Source organism: Pelophylax lessonae (genome assembly GCF_965119305.1).
Source record: "Pelophylax lessonae genome assembly, chromosome: 3".
Lineage (NCBI taxonomy): Eukaryota > Metazoa > Chordata > Amphibia > Anura > Ranidae > Pelophylax > Pelophylax lessonae.
In genome coordinates this window covers 422570948-422593030 of record NC_138770.1, presented here as the reverse complement: position 1 = coordinate 422593030, position 22083 = coordinate 422570948, and the positions used below count along the sequence as shown (strand labels likewise).

Genomic DNA, 22083 nt, shown 5'->3' with positions numbered 1-22083 from the left:
AAAAAAGATTATGTGTATTAACATTTGAAGATATACATTTAAAGAGAGTGATTTTCCTTAAAACTGCGTACTTGGCAATTGGTAAGAAATAGACTAATTTGGAATTTTATTACAGTCAATTGGTCAGGAGAAATACTTTACACACTTATAACTTCTATCTAGTTCATGTTCGTAATAAAATGTTAAGGCATTTTCAGTAAACCCAGTTATCGGAATACTGAAGCATAACATTTCAAAGCAAGTACAACGGGTCTGGCCCAGAAGACGCCACATCATTATAATTCATAAAAGATATTCTTAAAACCAAGACCGCGAATGTAGACAAAGAATGATAGAGTTGGAGAGCATGTTCTAGCCGCACTGTGTCTGAAAGGCGCCTTTAGGATCACCAATTTGGGCGCCCTGGAATGTACTAAATAGACTTAAATACAGTTTCACTTTACACGCTCCTAAATCAATGGAATAATAAATCCCATTCTTTTTATGAGTAAGTCCTGAATTATATATTTTGTATACACAATACAAAATTATAAAATTCTAAAAACATTAGTGGTCTTGATCAAGACATGTATCATCATTTTATGTCTATAAGTAGTCCTTATTTTACATACCCCAGTTATAATGTTTTTTAACGATATTAACGTGTACTTACTAACTGCCCTATGTACTTTCAAATGTAAAATCTCTGCTCAAATGCTTTCCTATTCAATTTTTTTTCTTTTCAAGCCCCAAATGAGAAAAATACTACCATAAAGTGTAAATTATTTTATTGCTTAACCAGTATTTTACAAATTTCGCATTCCATTAACATATTATATCCTTGAATGAGAGTCAGGTTTGTTAACTTTTGTTTCCAATATGCTGTACCTACAGAATACACAGTTTGTAATACCTTTAGTAAAGCTTTAAATACATGGTACATATAATAATAAAAAAGGAAAAACACAGAGGGAGAAAGAGAGTCAGTATGTAATAAATGAGAAGGTCCAGAATGGAATCCACATGTTAATTGTGGAATGTAGCTGAGTTGATCTCTTGCATTGAGCCAGCAAGGAGGCATTGCATGTTACAGATGGGGAGGAATAGGCTTGGAATTTTTACTACCTCCTAAAATTAATGCATGGAAATTTATAATGGTTCTTAAGCAAGTTATTCTAAAACAACAAAACATTTTTTTCCAGTGCTTAAAGGCAATAACTTGCAGACCAGATACTTTTCACATTTTCAGTTTCAGCATTTTATATTGTAAGGATCACATGAAACAGGGTTGCTGGTTATGTTGTTTTATTTTGTGCTCATAAATTAGAATCTTATTTAGTTTTTTTTCAGACTCACAGGAGTGCTAAATATAAGCTCATTGGGTAAAGTTGTATGTAAGCTGTAAGTTGTAATAAGCCATGACTTTTCAAATTCCATACGAAAGAATATGAAGCAGCGAATAGAAAATTTACATCTGTAGCTGTTTTCTTGCTCATTCATTTGTGGGGTTGGCTATATAAAGACATATATTTTGTACAGTACAAATGTTTTAACTTCTAAATGGTCTCCATGCACCAAATTTATAAGAACTGTTAAATAAAACAAAGTGCAAAGCTTAATTACTCATATGAACAATTCAGAATTAATCTCTCAATGATCTCAGTACAGTAAACTGAAATCCACATTGTTCCTAGGATTTATGACTTTGAGCATTACCATTTGCTTCAGTGATGCATTCCCTTTACCATTTTTTTTTCAATTTCTTTTTTCATCATATCATTTTTGAGTTTTAAAATGTATTTATTTTCACAGGCAAACTATTTTGTCAGTGGGCCATTTTATTTACACTAGAAATGCTCAGCTAGAGGCTCAATGGCTATACGAAGACCTCCTGGTCAGGCCCAACTCCTGACTTTAGGTTTTTATATTTATTTACTAATTTTTCTTTTCTCACTCACATTAGATTTTATTAAAGGAAATGCCATTTAATAAAGTTAATGTTTACTGTGTACTCCCTGATATGGATCACCTGATCTTAGGTGTGCCGTGATGTACATTTAGTTTGGTTTGACCTCAGATTACATGTAAATGTTTTACAGCAATACATTATTTTTTGTAACTAAAAAAATAATTACTGGTGTGTTTATGTATGATTTTCTAAAACATTGAGTCAATAAAATACATATTATTTAAGAAGTGCAAGCAGCCTCTAAACCCATTAGCAGTACCTGTGCATCACATGTCACACATATCACATTACTCGTTCAGAATCAGTGATTTAGACATAATTAACGCCATGGCATACACAAGCTGACATGGTCCCCCAAGTAATATACATTTCATTTACTTAGAGGATTCAATGGGTATCAATACTGAGACTGCCATCACCCCCAACATCAAAACACAAGTAGATAACTTCCTACCAAGAGACAGGTGGAAAGATATCTAACCTTTGTCAAAGGAGTGTGGGGACCTGCTTCAATCCTCCCTCTTCACTGACAGCAGTCAATGCTCAGTATTTGTGTTTTTCACACTTCTCCAAAGATTAATAAGTTAAGGAATCCGATCACAGGCAGATTTTACATTTATACATTTACAAAGCACTCGTTAGTGCCCACTAGCAATCGTTCACAACAGCATGTATGATATATCACGACTGCTGGTGTGCGTTTTGAAGGGAGCAGATGATTCATTGTACTGTTTACTTTTTTAACTTTATCGAAATGACACAAACTACCATTTCATTCATCTTTATTCAATGCAGTTGGTTGCAATGTGGTATACTGTGTCACAACACACTACACTACACTGAAAAAAGTACAGCAAGACCCACTTTTTTTGCAATGCACACCACTGTACTGCCGTGGTTTCAGCTGAACTAATAGGACATAAGGCATATAGCTTTGCCTATACATTTTGACAGTGTTGGGTAGGGCTTCCCAGCACAGCCCAAAGCATACTGTGTAATTGGCCCATAAATTGTAACTAAAGGCTCTTTCATGTTCATCAAGTACCACATCTAGTCACTTTGTGATGCACAAGCCTCAAAAAGTAAACCAAAATCTTCCTTCACCTTCCCTTACTGAACCCCATTCTGCTTCAATTGTGTTGCACATGCTCCCCTTTCTAGATACAGCAGCTCACAATGGTAGGGTTTCAGCAACAGAGGCTGTGTTGTCAGTCCAGAAAGCAGTGGGCAAGACAGGATGGGGCCAGGAGCCGCTTGACCTTCCAAAGGCTTTTGATTAAGCAGTGACCACCCCCTTTTCTTCATCCCACTGTAGTGTAAGTAGGCACAGCCTATATGAGAATGGCAATTCTGCTCCAAATTTAGGAGCAGCGTAGCATTGTTGGCACACTATCATAGGAAGCTGAATTAGCCCTTGTTCACAATGCCATGGATTCAAAGTTGGTCAACCTTGAATCTGAAATCCCTGCGCAACTTCATCACGGCTTGCACACAACTTCTTTAACAGATGTCAATGCAAGTCAAGTTGCAGTCGCACCAAAGTAGCGCAGGAACCTTTTTCTAAGTCGGAGTGACTTGAGCCGCACTGATAAGAATGGTTCCGTGGCCGTTTTTGGGGCGTAACTTGCCATTCAACTTTGAACTCTCAAGTCGTAAGACAAGTCGGGGCAGTGTGAACCGGGGCTTAGGTGGACTTCACTGTCAGGCACTGCAGTTATTTGTAGGACTTTGCAGGGGAACTAAGAGAAAACTGTAAGTGCAGATGCATTTATGATTAGTCCAGCAGCACACATTTTTTAGTGGGAGGCCATAGTTCTTCTTTCAGAATCACTTGTAATTTTTGAACTGTATATGGCCTGCCAGATACTCAACACTCAAAATAAACATTCAGGCATAAACCAGGAGTTGCCAAGAAAGAAGTACATGTTTTTGGATTGTTCTACACTGTCAGGCTTGACACACCCAGTTTATAGAATTGGAAACTGATTTAATAAACTTTTTATTTGGCTGTCTGGTCCGAAATGGTACTATACGTATTATTTATTATGAAAAAAACACAAAATATAAAAGCACCCAAGAACATCAATTAACTTTATTAACTTAATTTAAAGAAATCAGATCAGGACATAATTTAATGTCTGTGAGTGAGATTAAACACTTATTTTGGGGTGCAATAATTTTTTGACAGGTTGAAAAACCTTGTTGCTATTATTTCCCCTTAAAATTAGTTGTTACTGGATGCATCTACTCACTCGTCCTCCATTGTTTTCTTTAGGCATAAATGCAAATGCTTAGGCTGTGTCAGCTGTCTTTGATGAAATGATAGGTTGTGTTCTTACTGATGTCTTTTGGAAGTGGACAGTTTGTTGCATTAAAAGACCAGGCACACTGTATGTCTATGAAAAGACGGCTTTTCAACAGTATACAAATGCCCCCCCCAGTTATTGGGGGGGGGATTGGATCTACCCAATTTGGCATCCCATTATAATATACTGTAATTGCTCTTGCTTATTTCTACAACATAGCAGCTCTCTTATAAAAAAATAATGTCATTAAAAAAAAAAAAATTGTAATTTATTGTGTATTTAGCTAAATATTTTGCAGTTGTGTAACATCTATAGTAGAATTCCAGCTTTAGACTAACTAATCTTAAAAAGCTTCCTACCCCCTCCTAACACCAATACGTAACTAATCTGTGTAAAAAACAACATACTTACCTATTTTCAGCCTGCTCAGGTTCCATCATGTGACCTGCTTCCCCTGTGTTGTTCAGCAGCGGCTGCAGGGGAGAGGAGTATTGGCCAGCAATGGCTGTACCATGGGAACCTATGGGTGATGTCATCAATCCCGGCTTTCCCAGCCCTTGTTGTGCACTCTTGCCATTTCCCAGCAGCTGTCACTGGCTGACACAGGGGATCATGTGACCAGACAAGAGCAGACTGAACATAGGGAAGTATATACATATTCCTTACCCAGGTTAGTTAGTATAGGTGTTGGTGGGGGTCATTTTAAGACTAGAAAGGATTTAGCTGGAAATCTACTTTGTTATTTGAAATATTTCATTCATGTACATTAATTGTTACAGTAAAATGTAACTATAACATATATTCAGTCTAACTGAAGGCATATTTCCTCTGCTTGGTCAGGCCAGATGTAGCGTACACCCTGTCATTAACATGAATGACTGTGTAGAAAATGTTTTTTTTTTGCAAATGCCCATATTCTGTACTTGTGTTTACAATAGCACCACCATATTCACGAGTATGTGTTAATGACGGGCTGTGAATTGCATCTGGGCTGCCTGAGTGAAGGAAATACACCAGACAATACGCTGAAGGAGCTCAGACAGCCTGTGCGCAGGAGCCCTAACATTGATTTTCTATTCATTTTTTTCTGCTCTGAGAATTGCGTTATATGCACAGCACACAAAGTTTACTCATATGCTTCCAGCAACAAATACCAGTGCTTAGCCTTCATTAGCATTAAGTTAGAGTAACCTTGGATTGTAATCTCCTCAAGGGCAGGGACTAATGTGAGCAGTGGCGACTGGTGCTAAACATTTTTTTGGGGGGGGGTGGCAAACAAACCCCCCCAGGTCTGCATTCACCCCTCCAGTGGGCACGATGCCGAGGCTTCCTAGCTACTCCTCCCGGCCAACCCAGTCTTCATTAGATCTGCTTCCTGTCCTAATTGGCTGGGAGGAGAAGCCAGAAACCAATAGCAAAAACTGATTCACTAGTAGCACAAGTGGGAGGGTTCTGAGCCCCGAGCCCATCCTTTTTCAAGCTAATTATAGCCTCAGGCTCTAATCATGAAAAAAAAGATTTAATAGAAAGACATTAGTCCGGCTCCCCGTGCATGCAAAATAGGGGGCTGCTAACTAGGGGGGCGGCGCCCCTGCGTCTCTTGTGGACCGGCCTCTCCTGAATGTGAGTGTTTAATTTATGTAATGTACTGTGTAAATTGTCAGCGCTATATAAATATCTAATTAAATAATACAAAAAAAAGACACTATTAAAACAACATGACTATATTCTATGTGTGAATATGCATTTATATAATGTAAGAGTGTGACATTGTCAAGTGACATTAGCTTGTTTCACAGTGATTAAGGTATGATGACTGTTGTATACAACACTTATGCTTAGAAGGTTGAAACAAATACTCTCAAACTACACCTAACATGGTATATATCATACTTTTTTTCTAACAGGCCTATAACAATGTACTGTATTTTACATTAAATATCAAGTTCCTTTGACATATACAGTAGTATCAACACATATTCACTACTCTGGTGATTGTAAACTGACATTTACAAAAAGAAACATACATTAAATAATATAGAACAGTTTCAGTGATGCCATAACCGTGACACAGAGGACCACGGATAGTCACCTATGTCACCTATTTGTTATAGTGTATTATCAGAAATTACTAAAATGTATCCCCAAAATTCCCTTGTGCAATTTCTTTGCAGGGGCAGCCACTGAAAAATCTTACTGTTGTATGTACACCCCCCCCCCCCCCAGAACTACTCCTCCCAAGAGTCCTTTCCTTACATACCAAAAAGATCTAATAGAAAGGCATTAGTCCGGTTCCCCATGCATGTAAACTAAGGGGGTGGTTCTGCAAACTAGGGGGGCAGCACCCCTGTGCCACTTATGGACTGGCCGCTCCTGAATGTGAGTGTACTGCACTGTGTAAATTGTAAAAAAACACATACATTAAATATTATAGAACAGTTTCAGTGATGCCATAATCGTGACACACAGGACCATGGATAGTCACCTATGTCACCTATTTGTTATAGTATATTATCAGAAATTTGTAAAATGTATCCCCAAACTTCCCTTGTGCAATATCCTTGCAGGGGCAGCTACTGAAAACTTAGTTCTAACTGTTGTATGTACACCCCCCAGAACTACGTCTCCCAAGAGTCCTTTCTCTACATACAGATTGTCAACAGACTCCTGGGGTTGATTTACTTAAACTGCAGCTTTGCATGGTAGCCAATCAGCTTCCATTGTTTTTTTCTTAAGCCTAATTGAACAAGTTAAAGTTTGAAGCTGTTTGGCACAGCTGTAATAGTCTTAGTAAATCAACCCCTAATGCCCCATACACACTATGAGAAATATGGGCGACCGATCAGCCCATTTATCTCAATGTTTCACAGCAAGTCAGAACCAAAAATAGAAATAATGTACAAAAATTCTCATATGACAAAGGCTTTTTTTTTTGTTTTTTGTCTGATCATGCGCAGGCTTTCGTATCTGATATTACTCGTATGAAAATCATACGAAAACGGTACACATTAAACAAGAATCATTCGGTCTGTTTCTGTACGAGAAAAACGTTTGGAGTTTTTTATTCGGAAGGTCGGAATGGACTGTCCAAAGTTGTGTACACCCTGTTAGAAAATCGTATGATCGTTCCTTGGACGATAATGTTTGCCCAATTTTCCTATTGTGTGTATGGGGCATAGAGTCCAGGCAGCTAGTGTTTTTCTGGGAAACTTTGCACTTTGGAATGGAATTTTCCCTAAACAGAGGTGAAACTCTGTTGATTTCCTTCATCCAGTCATGTACAAGAAAAAGTAAAATTAAAAAAAGATTCCCTGCATGCAATTTAGTATTCTTTACAATGTGAATTTTTACCACTTTACTAAGCTAAAGGAAAATTAGTGCAAATTCCTTTGCCAAGTAAAAAGCCCAAAGGGCGAGTTCGGAGCACACTGTGTTTCTAGTAGGTCAATAAGTATTTTTCTGTGCTCACACTTTTGCAAATTGGATGCGGTTTTTCCCGCATCTAATTCGCATGACAGTAGACTTTGACCGGCTCTTAATGAATCCGGTTCATACATCTCCGGGATGGCTGCAGAACGGTTTGTAGAAGATTCCTGTGCATCATCTGGTCCGTTTCAGCTAAAAAATCCAGCCAAAAATTCGGTCCTGATTGGTCCCTGAAATGGAGAACAGGGACGTATCAGACCCCTGCTGTGGGCCGCTCCACACAGCTGTGTGATCCAAGCCTGAAGAGCACTGTGCTAAAGTGCTACTTGTATGTATAATTATTATATAGAATTTATAAAGCACCGACAGTTTACACAGCGCTTTACAACTTGAGGGTAGACAGTACAAATACAATACACTTTAATACAGTAGGATTCAGAGTATAATATGTCAAATATCTGTTGTATCACCCAAAAAAATGCATATTTGCTCACTTTCGAAGCTAACTTGCAGGTTTTCTCTTTGATACTTTTAAATCTTGCTGATAATGCTTTTCCATTTGTGAAGATTTTTAAAGAAGCTTAAAAATGTAATTCATGTTAGTACTCCAAAGACATGCTGAAAGGTTAATTGGCTCCTGTCTAAATTGGCCATAGTATGTATATGTATGAATGTCAGTTAGGGACCTTAGATTGTAAGCTCCTTGGGGGGTAGGGACTGATGTGAATGTACAATGTATATGTAAAGCACTGGGTAAATTGATGGCGCTATATAAGTACCTAAAATACATTTTATAAAAAAAAATGTGTGCGAAATTTGAATTATGGCAGCAAACTGTGAGTGTCAAAACTACACACTTTAAAAAGTGAGATGGTGCTTGTAACAATGTCAATGTTTTTTATAAATCTCATTAAAATGAGGTTAAAGTCACACAACCTTACATTGCAGAATTTATGGTCCCTGACATTTCCACAATCACTCACTAGAGGGCACTATAAGACCCAGAATTGATAGCAGTGACTTCTGTTCCATCATGTATGTGGTCACAGTGATAAGGACAGTAGCAGAATGCTCCTGCAATTTTTCCCACTATTACACACTACATTATCACGTGTTTTCCGCTTTTATAACATGAAAATAAGCATAGGGACAAATAACTGGGGATTGAATTTTGCCTTTAACTACCAGTTACTTAAAGAAAAAACATCAGATTTATTTATATAAAAGAGAAAAAGAAATCAAAATATATTGGCATATTTAAATGAAAATAATAAAACTGGAAATTGCTGCTCCATATTACAGTCGCTATGTACTGCCAAAATGATACTAGTTGCAAATACCTGCTGATTGTAAGCTCTTGTGAGCAAGACTTTCCGGATTCTCTTGTCTTTGTTTTTATTTATTGTGTAATTTATTTTCTAAAGCACTGTACAAACTGTTGGTACTATATAAAGTCTGAATATTTATAACTAAAATATATTTTATACATTTATTATATCTTAAAAAAAAAAAAAACAAACAAAAAAAAAAAAACAAAACAAAACAGTGCACTGCACTGCCTACACAATGTATCATGTATTTCTATAACACAAAGTATCATTACAGAAAGTATCATCTACTTTGTAACAGAGAAAATGACAATTTGTAAAAGGCATTTCTGTCCCTTTGCTGGAAGTATGGAAAAGTCCCAGCTCCAAATTTATTTGCTCACACCTTACAAAACTTTCCTAGAGAGGAATTGTGATAACAAGGTATCTGCTAAATCTCACATCAGTAGAAATTAAAGTGCATCTCATTTTTTAACATCTTGTTTTAGATTAGGAAAGGATCAGAACCCATGTTAGGCTTTTATTGCTACCTGTGTCCCAGCTGGGAAGGTTCCCCTCTCTATTTATTCTAGTGACCACTGGAACAGGAATGTAGGGAATAACTTCCAATGGGGACAGCTATTCTGGTGACAAATGTCTAAGTGGGGATTTACTTCTCATTTCTGTTATATCCCCAAGGACAGGAAATGCAGGAAATTGTCCTCAATGGGACACATATAGTAAAAAAACAAAAACTGCATAGGGGTTTTACCCTTCCTTACTGTATCCAAAACAAACAAAATTTTGCATTTAAATACTTTCATTTGTACCTGTAATGAGATTCAAATCAAAACACATTGAAAACAGAGAAAGAGCTCTATAATTAGTCTAGACGTAACTAAAGGCAGTAAGGTTGATTTACTAAAGGAGTTGAGATTTGTTACTCAAAGTTATGGGAGTATTCTAGTCACTTATCCAATCCAATAAAACCTTTCTGCACATTTGAGTTTTTTGGGTTTTCAAAAGCTGAGTAACGTGCTTTTCACATGATTATACAATTGAAGAGAAATTTCACACAATTTTGGAGTGAAGGTTCTCAACTCCTTTAGTAAATCCATCTAGCAACACTAGGTTCGTCGGTTCGAATCCCAACCACTGCACTACCTGCATGGAGTTTGCATGAGTTTCCTCCCATACTCCAAAGACCTTAGATTGTAAGCTCCTTAAACGTGCAATATATACTTGTAAAGCTCTGCGTAAATTGATGGCGATATATAAGTATCTATAATAAATTCATAAATAAAATAATAAATCAGCCCCGCTGTGTCTATTTGGTTAAATGAAGCTGAGGAAAGTACAGAATAAACAGCAATGATGATAATGAAGATTAGTCTGATGGATACAATTTGCAATTACAAAGTTACTTTTGTGCTTATTTACTACTTGACGACCAGCCGCCGTAGTTATATTGTGGCAGGTCAGCTCTGCAATGCGAAATTACGTACCTGTACGTCGCTTGGTGTAGCAGATAGTGGGGGTGTGCGTGCACGCACCGCCCGAGGAGCACACATGCACCAATTGGCTAGAGAGGGAGCCAATCAGCAGGTTCGGCAGACATGATGTCCCCTGGGCACCCCCAATCGCTCCCCATGGAGACAGAACGGCGGTCTGCAGATGTGAACACGGCACATTGCTGTTCTGTCAGTGATGAACACAGGGATCCTGTGTTCCTCCTATTTGGGAACACAGATCTCTGTGTTCATCCAGTGATTACAACCCACATACAGTTAGAAAGCACCCCCTAGGCACACAATTAACTCTTTGATTGCCCCTGGTGTTAACCCCTTCCCTGTCAGTGTCATTAGTACAGTAACAGTGCATATTTTTAGCACTGATTACTGTAGTAATGTCACTGGTCCCCCAAAAGTGTCAAAAGTGTCAGTTAAGTGTCCGATCTGTCCGCCGCAATGTTGCAGTCCCACTAAAAAAAAGCTGATTGCCGCCATTACTAGTAAAACATAAATAAATAACTAAAAATGACATAAATCTTTCCCCTAGTTTGTAGACACGATAACTTTTGCGCAAACCAATCAATATACACTTATTGGGATTTTTTTATTTTATCAAAAATATGTAGCAGAATACATATTGGCCTAAATTGATGAAAAAATTTGATTTTAAATTTTTTTTTATTTGGAATGTTTTATTGTACAAAGTAAAACATTTTCTTTTTTTTTTCAGAATTGTCGCTCTTTTTTTGTTTATAGTGCAAAAGAAATAAAAATAATAAAATGCAGAGGTGATCAAATACCACCATAAGAAAGCTCTATTTGTGTGAAAAAAAGGACACCAATTTTATTTGGGTACAGCGTCGCATGACCGCGCAATTGTCAGTTAAAATAACGCAGTGCTGTATTGCAAAAAAATGGCCTGGTCATTGGGGGGAGGGGGGGGGGGGTTAACACCTTCCGGTTCTTAAGTGGTTTTGAGCAGGCTTTTTTTTTTTTTTTTTAGCTGTATATATAACAGTATTGCTTGGACTGATCCTTTGAGCAGAGTACAACCTCTAGCACCTGGGCTGATTTACTAAACGAGCTGAGAATCTTTACACAGTAAATTGTATAAATATTAATTCCATTGATCCAATCATGTGCAGATGAAAAAAGTTTACTGGAATTTTCCTTTTCACACAATTGGACAATGGAAGTAAATATTTGCCCAATTTTAGAGTAAAGATTTTTGACTCCTTTAGTAAGTCAGCCTCACCATTTCTATATGGGATTATCCAATCATGTGCAGATTAAATAAATTTACAGGAACTTGCTTTAAGCATGGTTGGACAATGGAAGTAAATATTTGCCCAATTTTAGAGTAAAGATTCTTGACTCCTTTAGTAAGTCAGCCTCACCATTTCTATATGGGATGATCCAATCATGTGCAGAGGAAATAAGTTTACAGGAATTTGTGTTTTTTTGCATAATGGGATGATGGAAGTAAATATTTGCAGAATTTTAGTGTAAAAATTCTTGACTCCTTTAGTAAATCAGCCTCACCATCTCTATATGAAATGATCCAATCATGTGCAGATGAAATAAGTTTACAGGAATTTTCTTTTTGCATGATTGAACAATGGAAGTAAACAATTGCTTATTTATTGTGTAATGTTTGTTGACTCCTTTAGTAAATCAGCCTTACCATCTCTATATTAGAAATGATCCTATCATGTGAAGATGAAATAAGTTTACATGAATTTTCTTTTCACATAATTAGACAATGGAAGTAACTGCTTGCACAATTTTTGAGTTTCTTTAGTAAATCAGCCTCTCCATCTCTATATGAGAGGCGATCCAATCCTGTGCAGATGAAATAACTTAACAGGGATTTTCTTTTGGCATCATTGGATAATGGATTGGAAGTGAATGTATTGTGTGAAAATTCTAAACTTCTTTAGTAAACCAGCCTCACCATCTTTATAGGATTTTGGGCTGATAACATGAACTTCCAGAACTTATCTCTCAGCCACACACTGCTCTATCATTCCCAGCAGGCTGCATCCTACATACCCTTAATAAGACAAAGTCTGGAGATTTGATCAGTTAGGAAGAGTTTAGAGAAAACACGTTGTTCTTGCCTGCTGGAGGGCACCACTTCCCTCACTTTCCAACCTTCATGTACCATCTGTAAGCACTTTGCTAGAAACACACAGAGGTCCCTTGCTGAGCTGCTGGTAGGATAGCAAACAGTTCAGGATAACACATGCATGGACCTTCCTCTCTCATTTAGCTAGAGAGGGACAGGTAACATGGCACTACAAAGAGGGAGTCATCTAAGGGGATCTCACACATGTATCAAATCTTTTTTTAGGGGGAATGCCAGGAATTTCCTGACTTTTATTACCCCTATCTTAATCTGATTGACATGTGCCCTCTCCAGGACCACAGAGGGTGACAGCACTAGGTGAGCCAGCCTTGGTCGCCAGCTCTGCATTTTATGACCCTCTACTAGCCAAGCTTATCTGTTTGTCCTTCCTTTTGAAAGCTCTAGGGGGGCAGGTAGAGGAATCTGCATGTAGCCCAACTGCCAGGTCTTTGATGCTGGAATATAAGCATTTATTGTAACTAAATAATAATCTCCAGATTTGTTTTCCGGCAGCCAAGAGGTGTGTCAATGAGTATTGAAGAGGTTAAATGAAATATCTAGAAGTGGGGTCTGTACACACATCTTGTATGGATGGGATCCTGGTTACAGCCGACCAGGCTCAGAAGCATTGATGCAAGGATTTCCTTGGTAATAGGATTTGCTAGCGAGTAGAGAGACGTTCCAATTACAAACTAATTACCACTGATCACCAAGAGGTACTGAGCAAATAAACTTAACTAGTGCAATGCCATGCCTTTGTTGCAGTCTGGAGACATTACTGATAGTGTCACATCAGTGTTGGGTATTAGCATAAGCTGAGCCTGGGGGACAAAACATAGTTCTACTTTATGCTTCTAAATACCAGTACATGCCAAATTGGGAACTGGGTGGTGCAAGCCTATAGGGGACATGGCAGAAATAGATATACAGAGTTTAATAGGAGGGAGTAGACTGTAACCTCCATTGCTCAGTGGCTGGGTGTCTACCACTGGTGTGGTCCTGGGCTTAATCTGACTTTAAATGAACTGATCCGTCGGTCAGAAGGTGAAACTGTATATGTTTCACCTATTAACCAGCTCACTTAAAACAAGACAAGCTCCATATGTATCTGATAAGAGGGGTACAGACTTTCAAATTAAAAAAGGTAATTTCTTGCCCCTATATCTTTCTGACTGCAGTAGCTGCTGAGTATGCCCAGTTCTGAAAAACTTTTTTTTTACTATATTCACATGTATTTGATTAGGGACTGTAAGCAAGAAGATTGTCTACCTTTCCACAGAGCTCTGTATTTGATATATAATAATACGATTTGGAGATAAACTATCCATGTAATCTGCATTGAAAGAATTTTATGTACTCCTTTCTTCACCCTAACTGATGGATATAATATATTCATCTAAAGCATGCTGATGAGTACTGTTAGAGAATATAGAGCATGTGCTCCTGAACAGCAGAGATCAGTGATTCCTCTCTTATATAATACTTTTTAATATATCCTATCGCTGGAACTATAAATTATTTAAAGGAATCCAGAAACAGAATAACTAAAAGTGCTATTTTACTATATTCAGATGTATTTGGTTTATTTCTGTATATGGTATTAGGACTCCATACACTGTATAATACCAGTTGTAGCTAAACTATTAGTGAAATAATCTTTTTTTTTCACAATAGGTTTCTTTTTTCTATTGAGAATAGATTTTGTGTCGAATACAAAGTAGCATAGAAAGAATCCTATGTAATAATTCCACCGATGGGCATAATATAGTCATCTACAAAGCAATTGGATGAGCACGATTATAGAACTTGGAGCATGTGCTGATCATCCTGATGTCCTGAACATCAGAGGTTTGTGTCTATATATATATATATATATATATATATATATATATATAATATATATATATATATATATATATATATATATATATACATATATATATATATATATATATATATATATATATATATATATATATATATACATATATATAAATATATACATATGTATATATATATATATATATATATATATATATATATATATATATATAAAATCAATTAATCAATGGGACTATATACTATATAGTAATTACAGGAATGCAGATTCACAATAGCTAGTTAGGTACCATTGGCATGAGTCCATCAGGATAGACAGATCTCTAAGAGGTCATAAACCTTCGACTACTCCTTAGAAAAAATTGGAACAATAGTGAAGCAGTTGCCTGTGGAAACCAAGCTTCAAATCTGAAGCTTAGTAACTCTCTCTCTCTCTCTCTCTCTCTATATATATATATATATATATATATATATATATATATATATATATATATATTCATTATGACTGTATATTATTTAAGGGTATAGCTAGTTAGGTACCATAAGCATGTGCCCATCCGGATAGACAGATCTCTAAGAGTTCATGTAAGCCTCTTACTACTCCTTTAAAGAGACTGGAAGAAAAGTGAAGCAGTTGCCTGTGGAGACAAATATATATATATATATATATATATATATATATATATATATATATATATATATAGTCACTATGACTATATATTATTTAAAGAAATGCAGATTCCCACTAGTTAGGCACCATTGGTATGTGTCCATCTGGATAGACACATCTCTAAGAGGTCACCTATACCTATACTCCTTTAAATATAAGACTGGAAAAAAAGTGAAGCAGTTGCCTGTGGAAACCAAGCTTCAAATCTGACCTGTTACTATGCAAAATCATCCCAAAGGGACAAGTGCACCTAGCCCTTCCTAGAAAGATTGCTGAAATTGACAACCAGAAGCTTCAGGACTCCATAGCCACCCAAGTCACACAGGCAACAGGTGAATGCTTGACCAAGTGACACTTACTTCTTCGATGTCGCCTCCCTCTAGGGATGTGTTGGCTCTCAATGTATTCCAAGAAGTTCACAATGATCAAACACAAAGAAAGCAGTCGCAATTGCATAGTAACCTTGTAATGATTTCCCCCCCTTAAGTTCTTTAGTATGGAGTGCAGTGTCCTCCAAATTCTTCTCTTCCCAGCGATCCAAAAAAGCAAACACAATCCACCAGGACTTTGAAGAGATAACGTGGACAGGGCAATTAGTGAAAGAGTGTGATAAGAAGACAGGACTGTTTGTGCATGGTGAGATAGGCAGTAGAGTACCTTACAGAGTCAGCAGGCAGGCTCCCTTGTTGGGATGCAGGTAGCATATTGCATGGAGGAACCTAAGTTCTTGGACATCCCGAGAGACGCAAGCCTTGACCAAGATAAGCCCACCAGAAACCCAACTCCGGCACACATGTGGTGCTGGTAATCCTGGGATCATCTGTCACTTTCCAAAAAAACCACAGGGTCAAGCCAGCAGCCACCTCCTCTTTGCAGTGTGTCCTACACAGGGAAAAGATCCATCAGACATCCAGCCATCTGGGATTGCTCAGCTCACAGGTAGACATAGGAGATGACCAGGGTCCTGTGCTGGAGCACTTCACCTCCAAATGTTGCCAAGAATACCATCCAGAAGCAGGGCTACTATAGCATTAGAGGGTGGTCTGTCTGTACAGAGCCATCAGTCTGGGAAGCTCATCAGACTGAAGAAGAGCATTTATTTGGGGGGCAGAGTGCCTTGTATAGGTTACTGTAAATCAACTGACTCCCCCCTGTAGCATACTGCCTAGCCTCTCTTACTCCCTGGCTGCACACTGTTAGGACTGGCTGCTTCTGTCAGACTCCCCTCACTACACCGATCATGTATTTAACCTCCCCCTATCCCTCTCTCTCCCTGCACACCCCCTCCTCTTTTTAAAAGAGAGCCGAAGATTAAGTGTGCAAGTAAACTACAATGGGACGTGGGCAGTGCTAGGGGGGAATGAAAAGTGCTAAGGGGAAGCCAAACCTTGTCTGTACTGCACTTCTGGGTCGAATTAGCCCATCCAGAGGGAGAGGGTGAGAGAAAATGGAAAAAAAAGCAGCTTGGAGTTTGCAGAAAAATGGGAAGCATATATATATATACCTTTCCCAAAACTTGCATGCCACACCAGCAATGCATGACAGAGATGCATCACACCAGACATGGAAAGCATATATATACATTTCCCAAAAATGGCATGCCACACCAGCAATGCATGGCAGAGGCGCATCACACCAGACATGGAAAGCATATATATACCTTTCCCAAAACTTGCATGCCACACAAGCAATGCATGGCAGAGATGCATCACACCAGACATGGAAAGCATATATATACCTTTCCCAAAACTTGCATGCCACACAAGCAATGCATGGCAGAGATGCATCACACCAGACATGGAAAGAATATATATACCTTTCCCAAAACTTGCATGCCACACAAGCAATGCATGGCAGAGATGCATCACACCAGACATGGAAAGCATATATATACCTTTCCCAAAACTTGCATGCCACACCAGCAATGCATGGCAGAGGTGCATCACACCAGACATGGAAAGCATATATATATACCTTTCCCAAAAATGACATGCCACACCAGCAATGCATGGCAGAGGTGCATCACACCAGACATGGAAGCATATATATACCTTTCCCAAAAATGACATGCCACACCAGCAATGCATGGCAGAGGTGCATCACACCAGATATGGAAAGCATATATATACCTTTTCCAAAAATGGCATGCCACACCAGCAATGCATGACAGAGATGCATCACACCAGACATGGAAAGCATATATATACATTTCCCAAAAATGGCATGCCACACCAGCAATGCATGGCAGAGGCGCATCACACCAGACATGGAAAGCATATATATACCTTTCCCAAAACTTGCATGCCACACAAGCAATGCATGGCAGAGATGCATCACACCAGACATGGAAAGCATATATATACCTTTCCCAAAACTTGCATGCCACACAAGCAATGCATGGCAGAGATGCATCACACCAGACATGGAAAGAATATATATACCTTTCCCAAAACTTGCATGCCACACAAGCAATGCATGGCAGAGATGCATCACACCAGACATGGAAAGCATATATATACCTTTCCCAAAACTTGCATGCCACACCAGCAATGCATGGCAGAGGTGCATCACACCAGACATGGAAAGCATATATATATATACCTTTCCCAAAAATGGCATGCCACACCACTAATGCATGGCAGAGGTGCATCACACCAGACATGGAAAGCATATATATATACCTTTCCCAAAAATGACATGCCACACCAGCAATGCATGGCAGAGGTGCATCACACCAGACATGGAAGCATATATATACCTTTCCCAAAAATGACATGCCACACCAGCAATGCATGGCAGAGGTGCATCACACCAGATATGGAAAGCATATATATACCTTTTCCAAAAATGGCATGCCACACCAGCAATGCATGCCAGAGGTGCATCACACCAGACATGGAAAGCATATATATACCTTTCCCAAAAATGACATGCCACACCAGCAATGCATGGCAGAGGTGCATCACACCAGACATGGAAAGCATATATATACCTTTCCCAAAACTGGCATGCCACACCAGCAATGCATGGCAGAGGTACATCACACCAGACATGGAAAGCATATATATACCTTTCCCAAAAATGGTATGCCACACCAGCAATGCATGCCAGATGTGCATCACACCAGACATGGAAAGCATATATATACCTTTCCCAAAAATGACATGCCACACCAGCAATGCATGGCAGAGGTGCATCACACCAGACATGGAAAGCATATATATACCTTTCCCAAAACTGGCATGCCACACCAGCAATGCATGGCAGAGGTACATCACACCAGACATGGAAAGCATATATATATATACCTTTCCCAAAAATGGCATGCCACACCAGCAATGCATGCCAGAGGTGCATCACACCAGACATTGAAAGCATATATATACCTTTCCCAAAAATGGTATGCCACACCAGCAATGCATGGCAGAGGTGCATCACACCAGACATGGAAAGCATATATATACCTTTCCCAAAACTTGCATGCCACACCAGCAATGCATGACAGAGATGCATCACACCAGACATGGAAAGCATATATATACCTTTCCCAAAACTGGCATGCCACACCAGCAATGCATGGCAGAGGTGCATCACACCAGACATGGAAAGTATATATATACCTTTCCCAAAACTGGCATGCCACACCAGCAATGCATGGCAGAGGTACATCACACCAGACATGGAAAGCATATATAGCATATATATACCTTTCCCAAAACTGGCATGCCACACCAGCAATGCATGGCAGAGGTGCATCACACCAGACAGGTAGAAAATTACTTTCACAGGATGGAAAAAGCAGTTTCAATAAAAGTGACTTTTTACCACTCCTCTCAACATTTCACACACTATGTGGCTGTGCTCACACTTCACTTAACTGTATTTATTTATGAGCATGGATCACTGCAACACCAAAGGAGGACTTGTCTGAAGAGTTAACCTTCTATAGTCCTAATGTGTTTAAGTTTCAATTAGGTGCAAAAACAAATACTTAGGAAAAAACCCTACAATTGGGATTTACTATGCTTAGTAAATATTAAGGTGATGTTTCTAATTGCTAATAATTATTACTATACTGATGCATCTAGTGATGAGCAAATTGGTTTAAAAACTGAAATTGGCAAAGCTGCAAATTGCTGTTTTTTTATTTATTTATTTTTTTTTATTTTACCGAATCTATGCATGTTAATCTGCCCAATCTGCAGAGAAAATCATATAGGCTATGGGGGTGATTTACTAAAACTGGAGAGTGCAAAATCTGGTGCAGCTCTGCATAGAAACCAATCAGCTTCCAGGATTTTTTAGCCAAAGCTTTAAGTGATACCAAATTCTCGTTTTCTTATTGTTTTTTTTTTTTTTTAGTTAAAAATAACAAACATGTTATACTTACCTCCTCTGTGCAGTTGGTTGTGCACATAGCAGCCCAATCCTCCTCTTCATGGGTCCCACCTTCGGCTCTCTTGGCCCCTCCCTTCGGTTGAATGCCTTCACAGTAAGCGGCTTGCCTTGGGGGCACCAGAGCCACAGCTCACTGTGTGGAGCCGTGGCCCGCCCCGCCCCCATTCCTTATTGGCTGACTGACTTTGACTGACAGCCACTGGAGCCAATGTCACCATGCTACTGTTTTAGCCAATGAGGAGGGGAGTCCTAGGCAGGGGAGACACCCCTGCAACATCGCTGAATCTAAATGGACCTTGGGTAAGTATTAGGGGGGCTGAGGGGGGCTACTGCATACAGAAGCCTTTTTATCTTAATGCATAGAATGCATTTAGATAAAAAAAAATACTTTTGCCTTGTTGATTCAACAACCTTAAAGTGATATTAAAAAAATATTTTTTTTTAAATAACAAACATGTCATACTTACCAGCCCAATCCTCCTCTTCTCTTGTCCCCCGCTGGCACTTCTGGCCCCACCCAAACAGACTTACTCCTGAGCTGCTGTCCATTCACACACAGAGCTGTGGCTCAGCCCCACCCCTCTCTCTCCTCATTGGCTCACTGTTTGTGATTGGCAGCAGAGGGAGCCAAGGGTTCCTGCTGCTGTCTCAGCCAATGAGGAGGAAGAGTCCCCTGAGAGCCGAGGTTCTTGTGCACATTGCTGGATCATGATGGGGCTTTAGTAAGTAATATGGTGGGCTGGGGGGGCTGCTGCACAGAGAAGGTTTTTTATAATGCATGAAGGTACAAAACCTTGGGCAATTAGAACCACTTGAAGTTAGAAGCTGATTTGCTACCATGCACAGCTGCACCAGATTTTTTACTCTCCAGTTTTAGTGAATCCTCCCCTGTGACTGCCTGTATTACACAACCGCCTGATTTTGCAGAGGCTGACAGATCTATGTGCCAATATTCGGTAAAACCAAAAAGTGATGAATCAGCAATACTTTTCCTTACTGACAATAAAAAAATAAAAATAACAGTAAAAGTTTTGAATGATAAAGATTGGGCTTGCTTATAGGACTGTTAAATCCATCACAGGAGGAAAATACATAAATACGAATGTTGTAGGAAATGTGTATATGCTGCTTATGGCCCCTTTCACACAGGCTTTCCGATCAGGTCCGCCTGTCAGTTTTTCAGGCGGACCTGATCCGATGTTCCATGTACCCATATGGAGCAGCGGATATCAGCGGAGACATCTGCGCTGACACCCGCTGCTATCCGATCTGATCCTGTCCGTGAAATCCAGACAGATGGAAACCCTATTTTCCATCTGTCTGGAGGATTGGAATGAAGGAATAGAATCGACGGTCCGTTTTCATCCAATCTGCCGTAGACAAGAGTGGGGATCTGACAGGTCCATCTTAGCACAGTGAGTGAGAAAAACTGAGTCCTCCGGGAGGAAAGCCCATGTGAAAGGACTGCAATTTATGCAGTAGGGCTGATTTACAAAAATTTGTGTGAATTTTTACTTCAATTATCAAATCATGTAAAAAGCTAATCCCTGTTCACTTTGAATTTCTAATCATGTCTAGATGCTTTTTACAGGATTGTTTAATTTAAGCAAATGTTCACACAATTGTTTTAGTAACTACTCTCAATTTTTTAATCAATCAGCCTCACATATATATCCAAGCAACATACATTCAGGTCCAGGTTTTATACATGAACTCAAAGACTACAAATAAAACACAGAACTGCTAATGCTACTCAGAAAGGACAGCAACAGACAGACATAATGTTTATCTAGCTTACCTTAAGGCCAAACTCTGGACAGAAGAAAAAAAAAAATGCCCTTGCACTGCCAGGGTTAAATGTAAACTAAGGTTGGGGGTTCATAGCTACTTTATTTCTTACTCTAGCAGAGTCCCTCCAGCTGTATGACCAGTGTAGCAAAGTCTCCTTTCTAAGGTGCTCCCGGCCGAGGTCACATGCCTCCTACACATACAGTATAGAGTTAAAAGCTCCACATTGTATGTAATGATGCCAAGGCACCCTACACAGACTGGAACTGTATGTAGAAGAGGACAGCACTGGAGCCTGCTGGAGCATGGCTTTGGGTAAGTAATACCACTTGTTCCTCAATCAAGGTTCAATGGAACCATAGGGTTTCTCCAGAGGTTGCTGGGAGTTCCTTGAGCAATGAGCAATCTGTAACTGGGTAATCCTCCCCAATGACCACAAGTTGAAGGAGCATTCTTCCCACCAATCATTACAGTTGAGTTGTAGATATAACATTTTTCAGCAGGTGTTCCCTGAGATATGAAAGTTATTTCAAGAGTTCCTCTGTGTTGAAAAGGTTGAGAATGGCTGCTCTACCCCCTATACATAAAGGGCATTTAACCCTTGCAGTGCGGGGGAGCCCCACTGTCAGGAATGATTATTTTTCTAATTGCCAGATTGGGTTTCAGAGGGTATCTAAACCCATAAACAAAACAAATATTTCCTGCAGCTTACCAGCCCCTAGATATAGCGGCTGCATTTATTACCTTTATTGAGTTTTTTTT

General features: G+C 39.0%; 1 protein-coding gene across 1 annotated transcript in view; it reads right to left on the bottom strand.

The window, feature by feature from the left end:
* RSPO3 (R-spondin 3) overlaps nt 1-16334 on the bottom strand; it is a 121876-nt gene extending 105542 nt beyond the window's left edge. Inside the window, exon 1 of the mRNA XM_082252401.1 lies at nt 15495-16334. Within this exon, the coding sequence (XP_082108527.1) occupies nt 15495-15591 (97 nt within the window). The 5' untranslated portion in view covers nt 15592-16334. The remainder of the gene's footprint in view (nt 1-15494) is intronic.
* Nucleotides 16335-22083: the final 5749 nt, after the last annotated feature.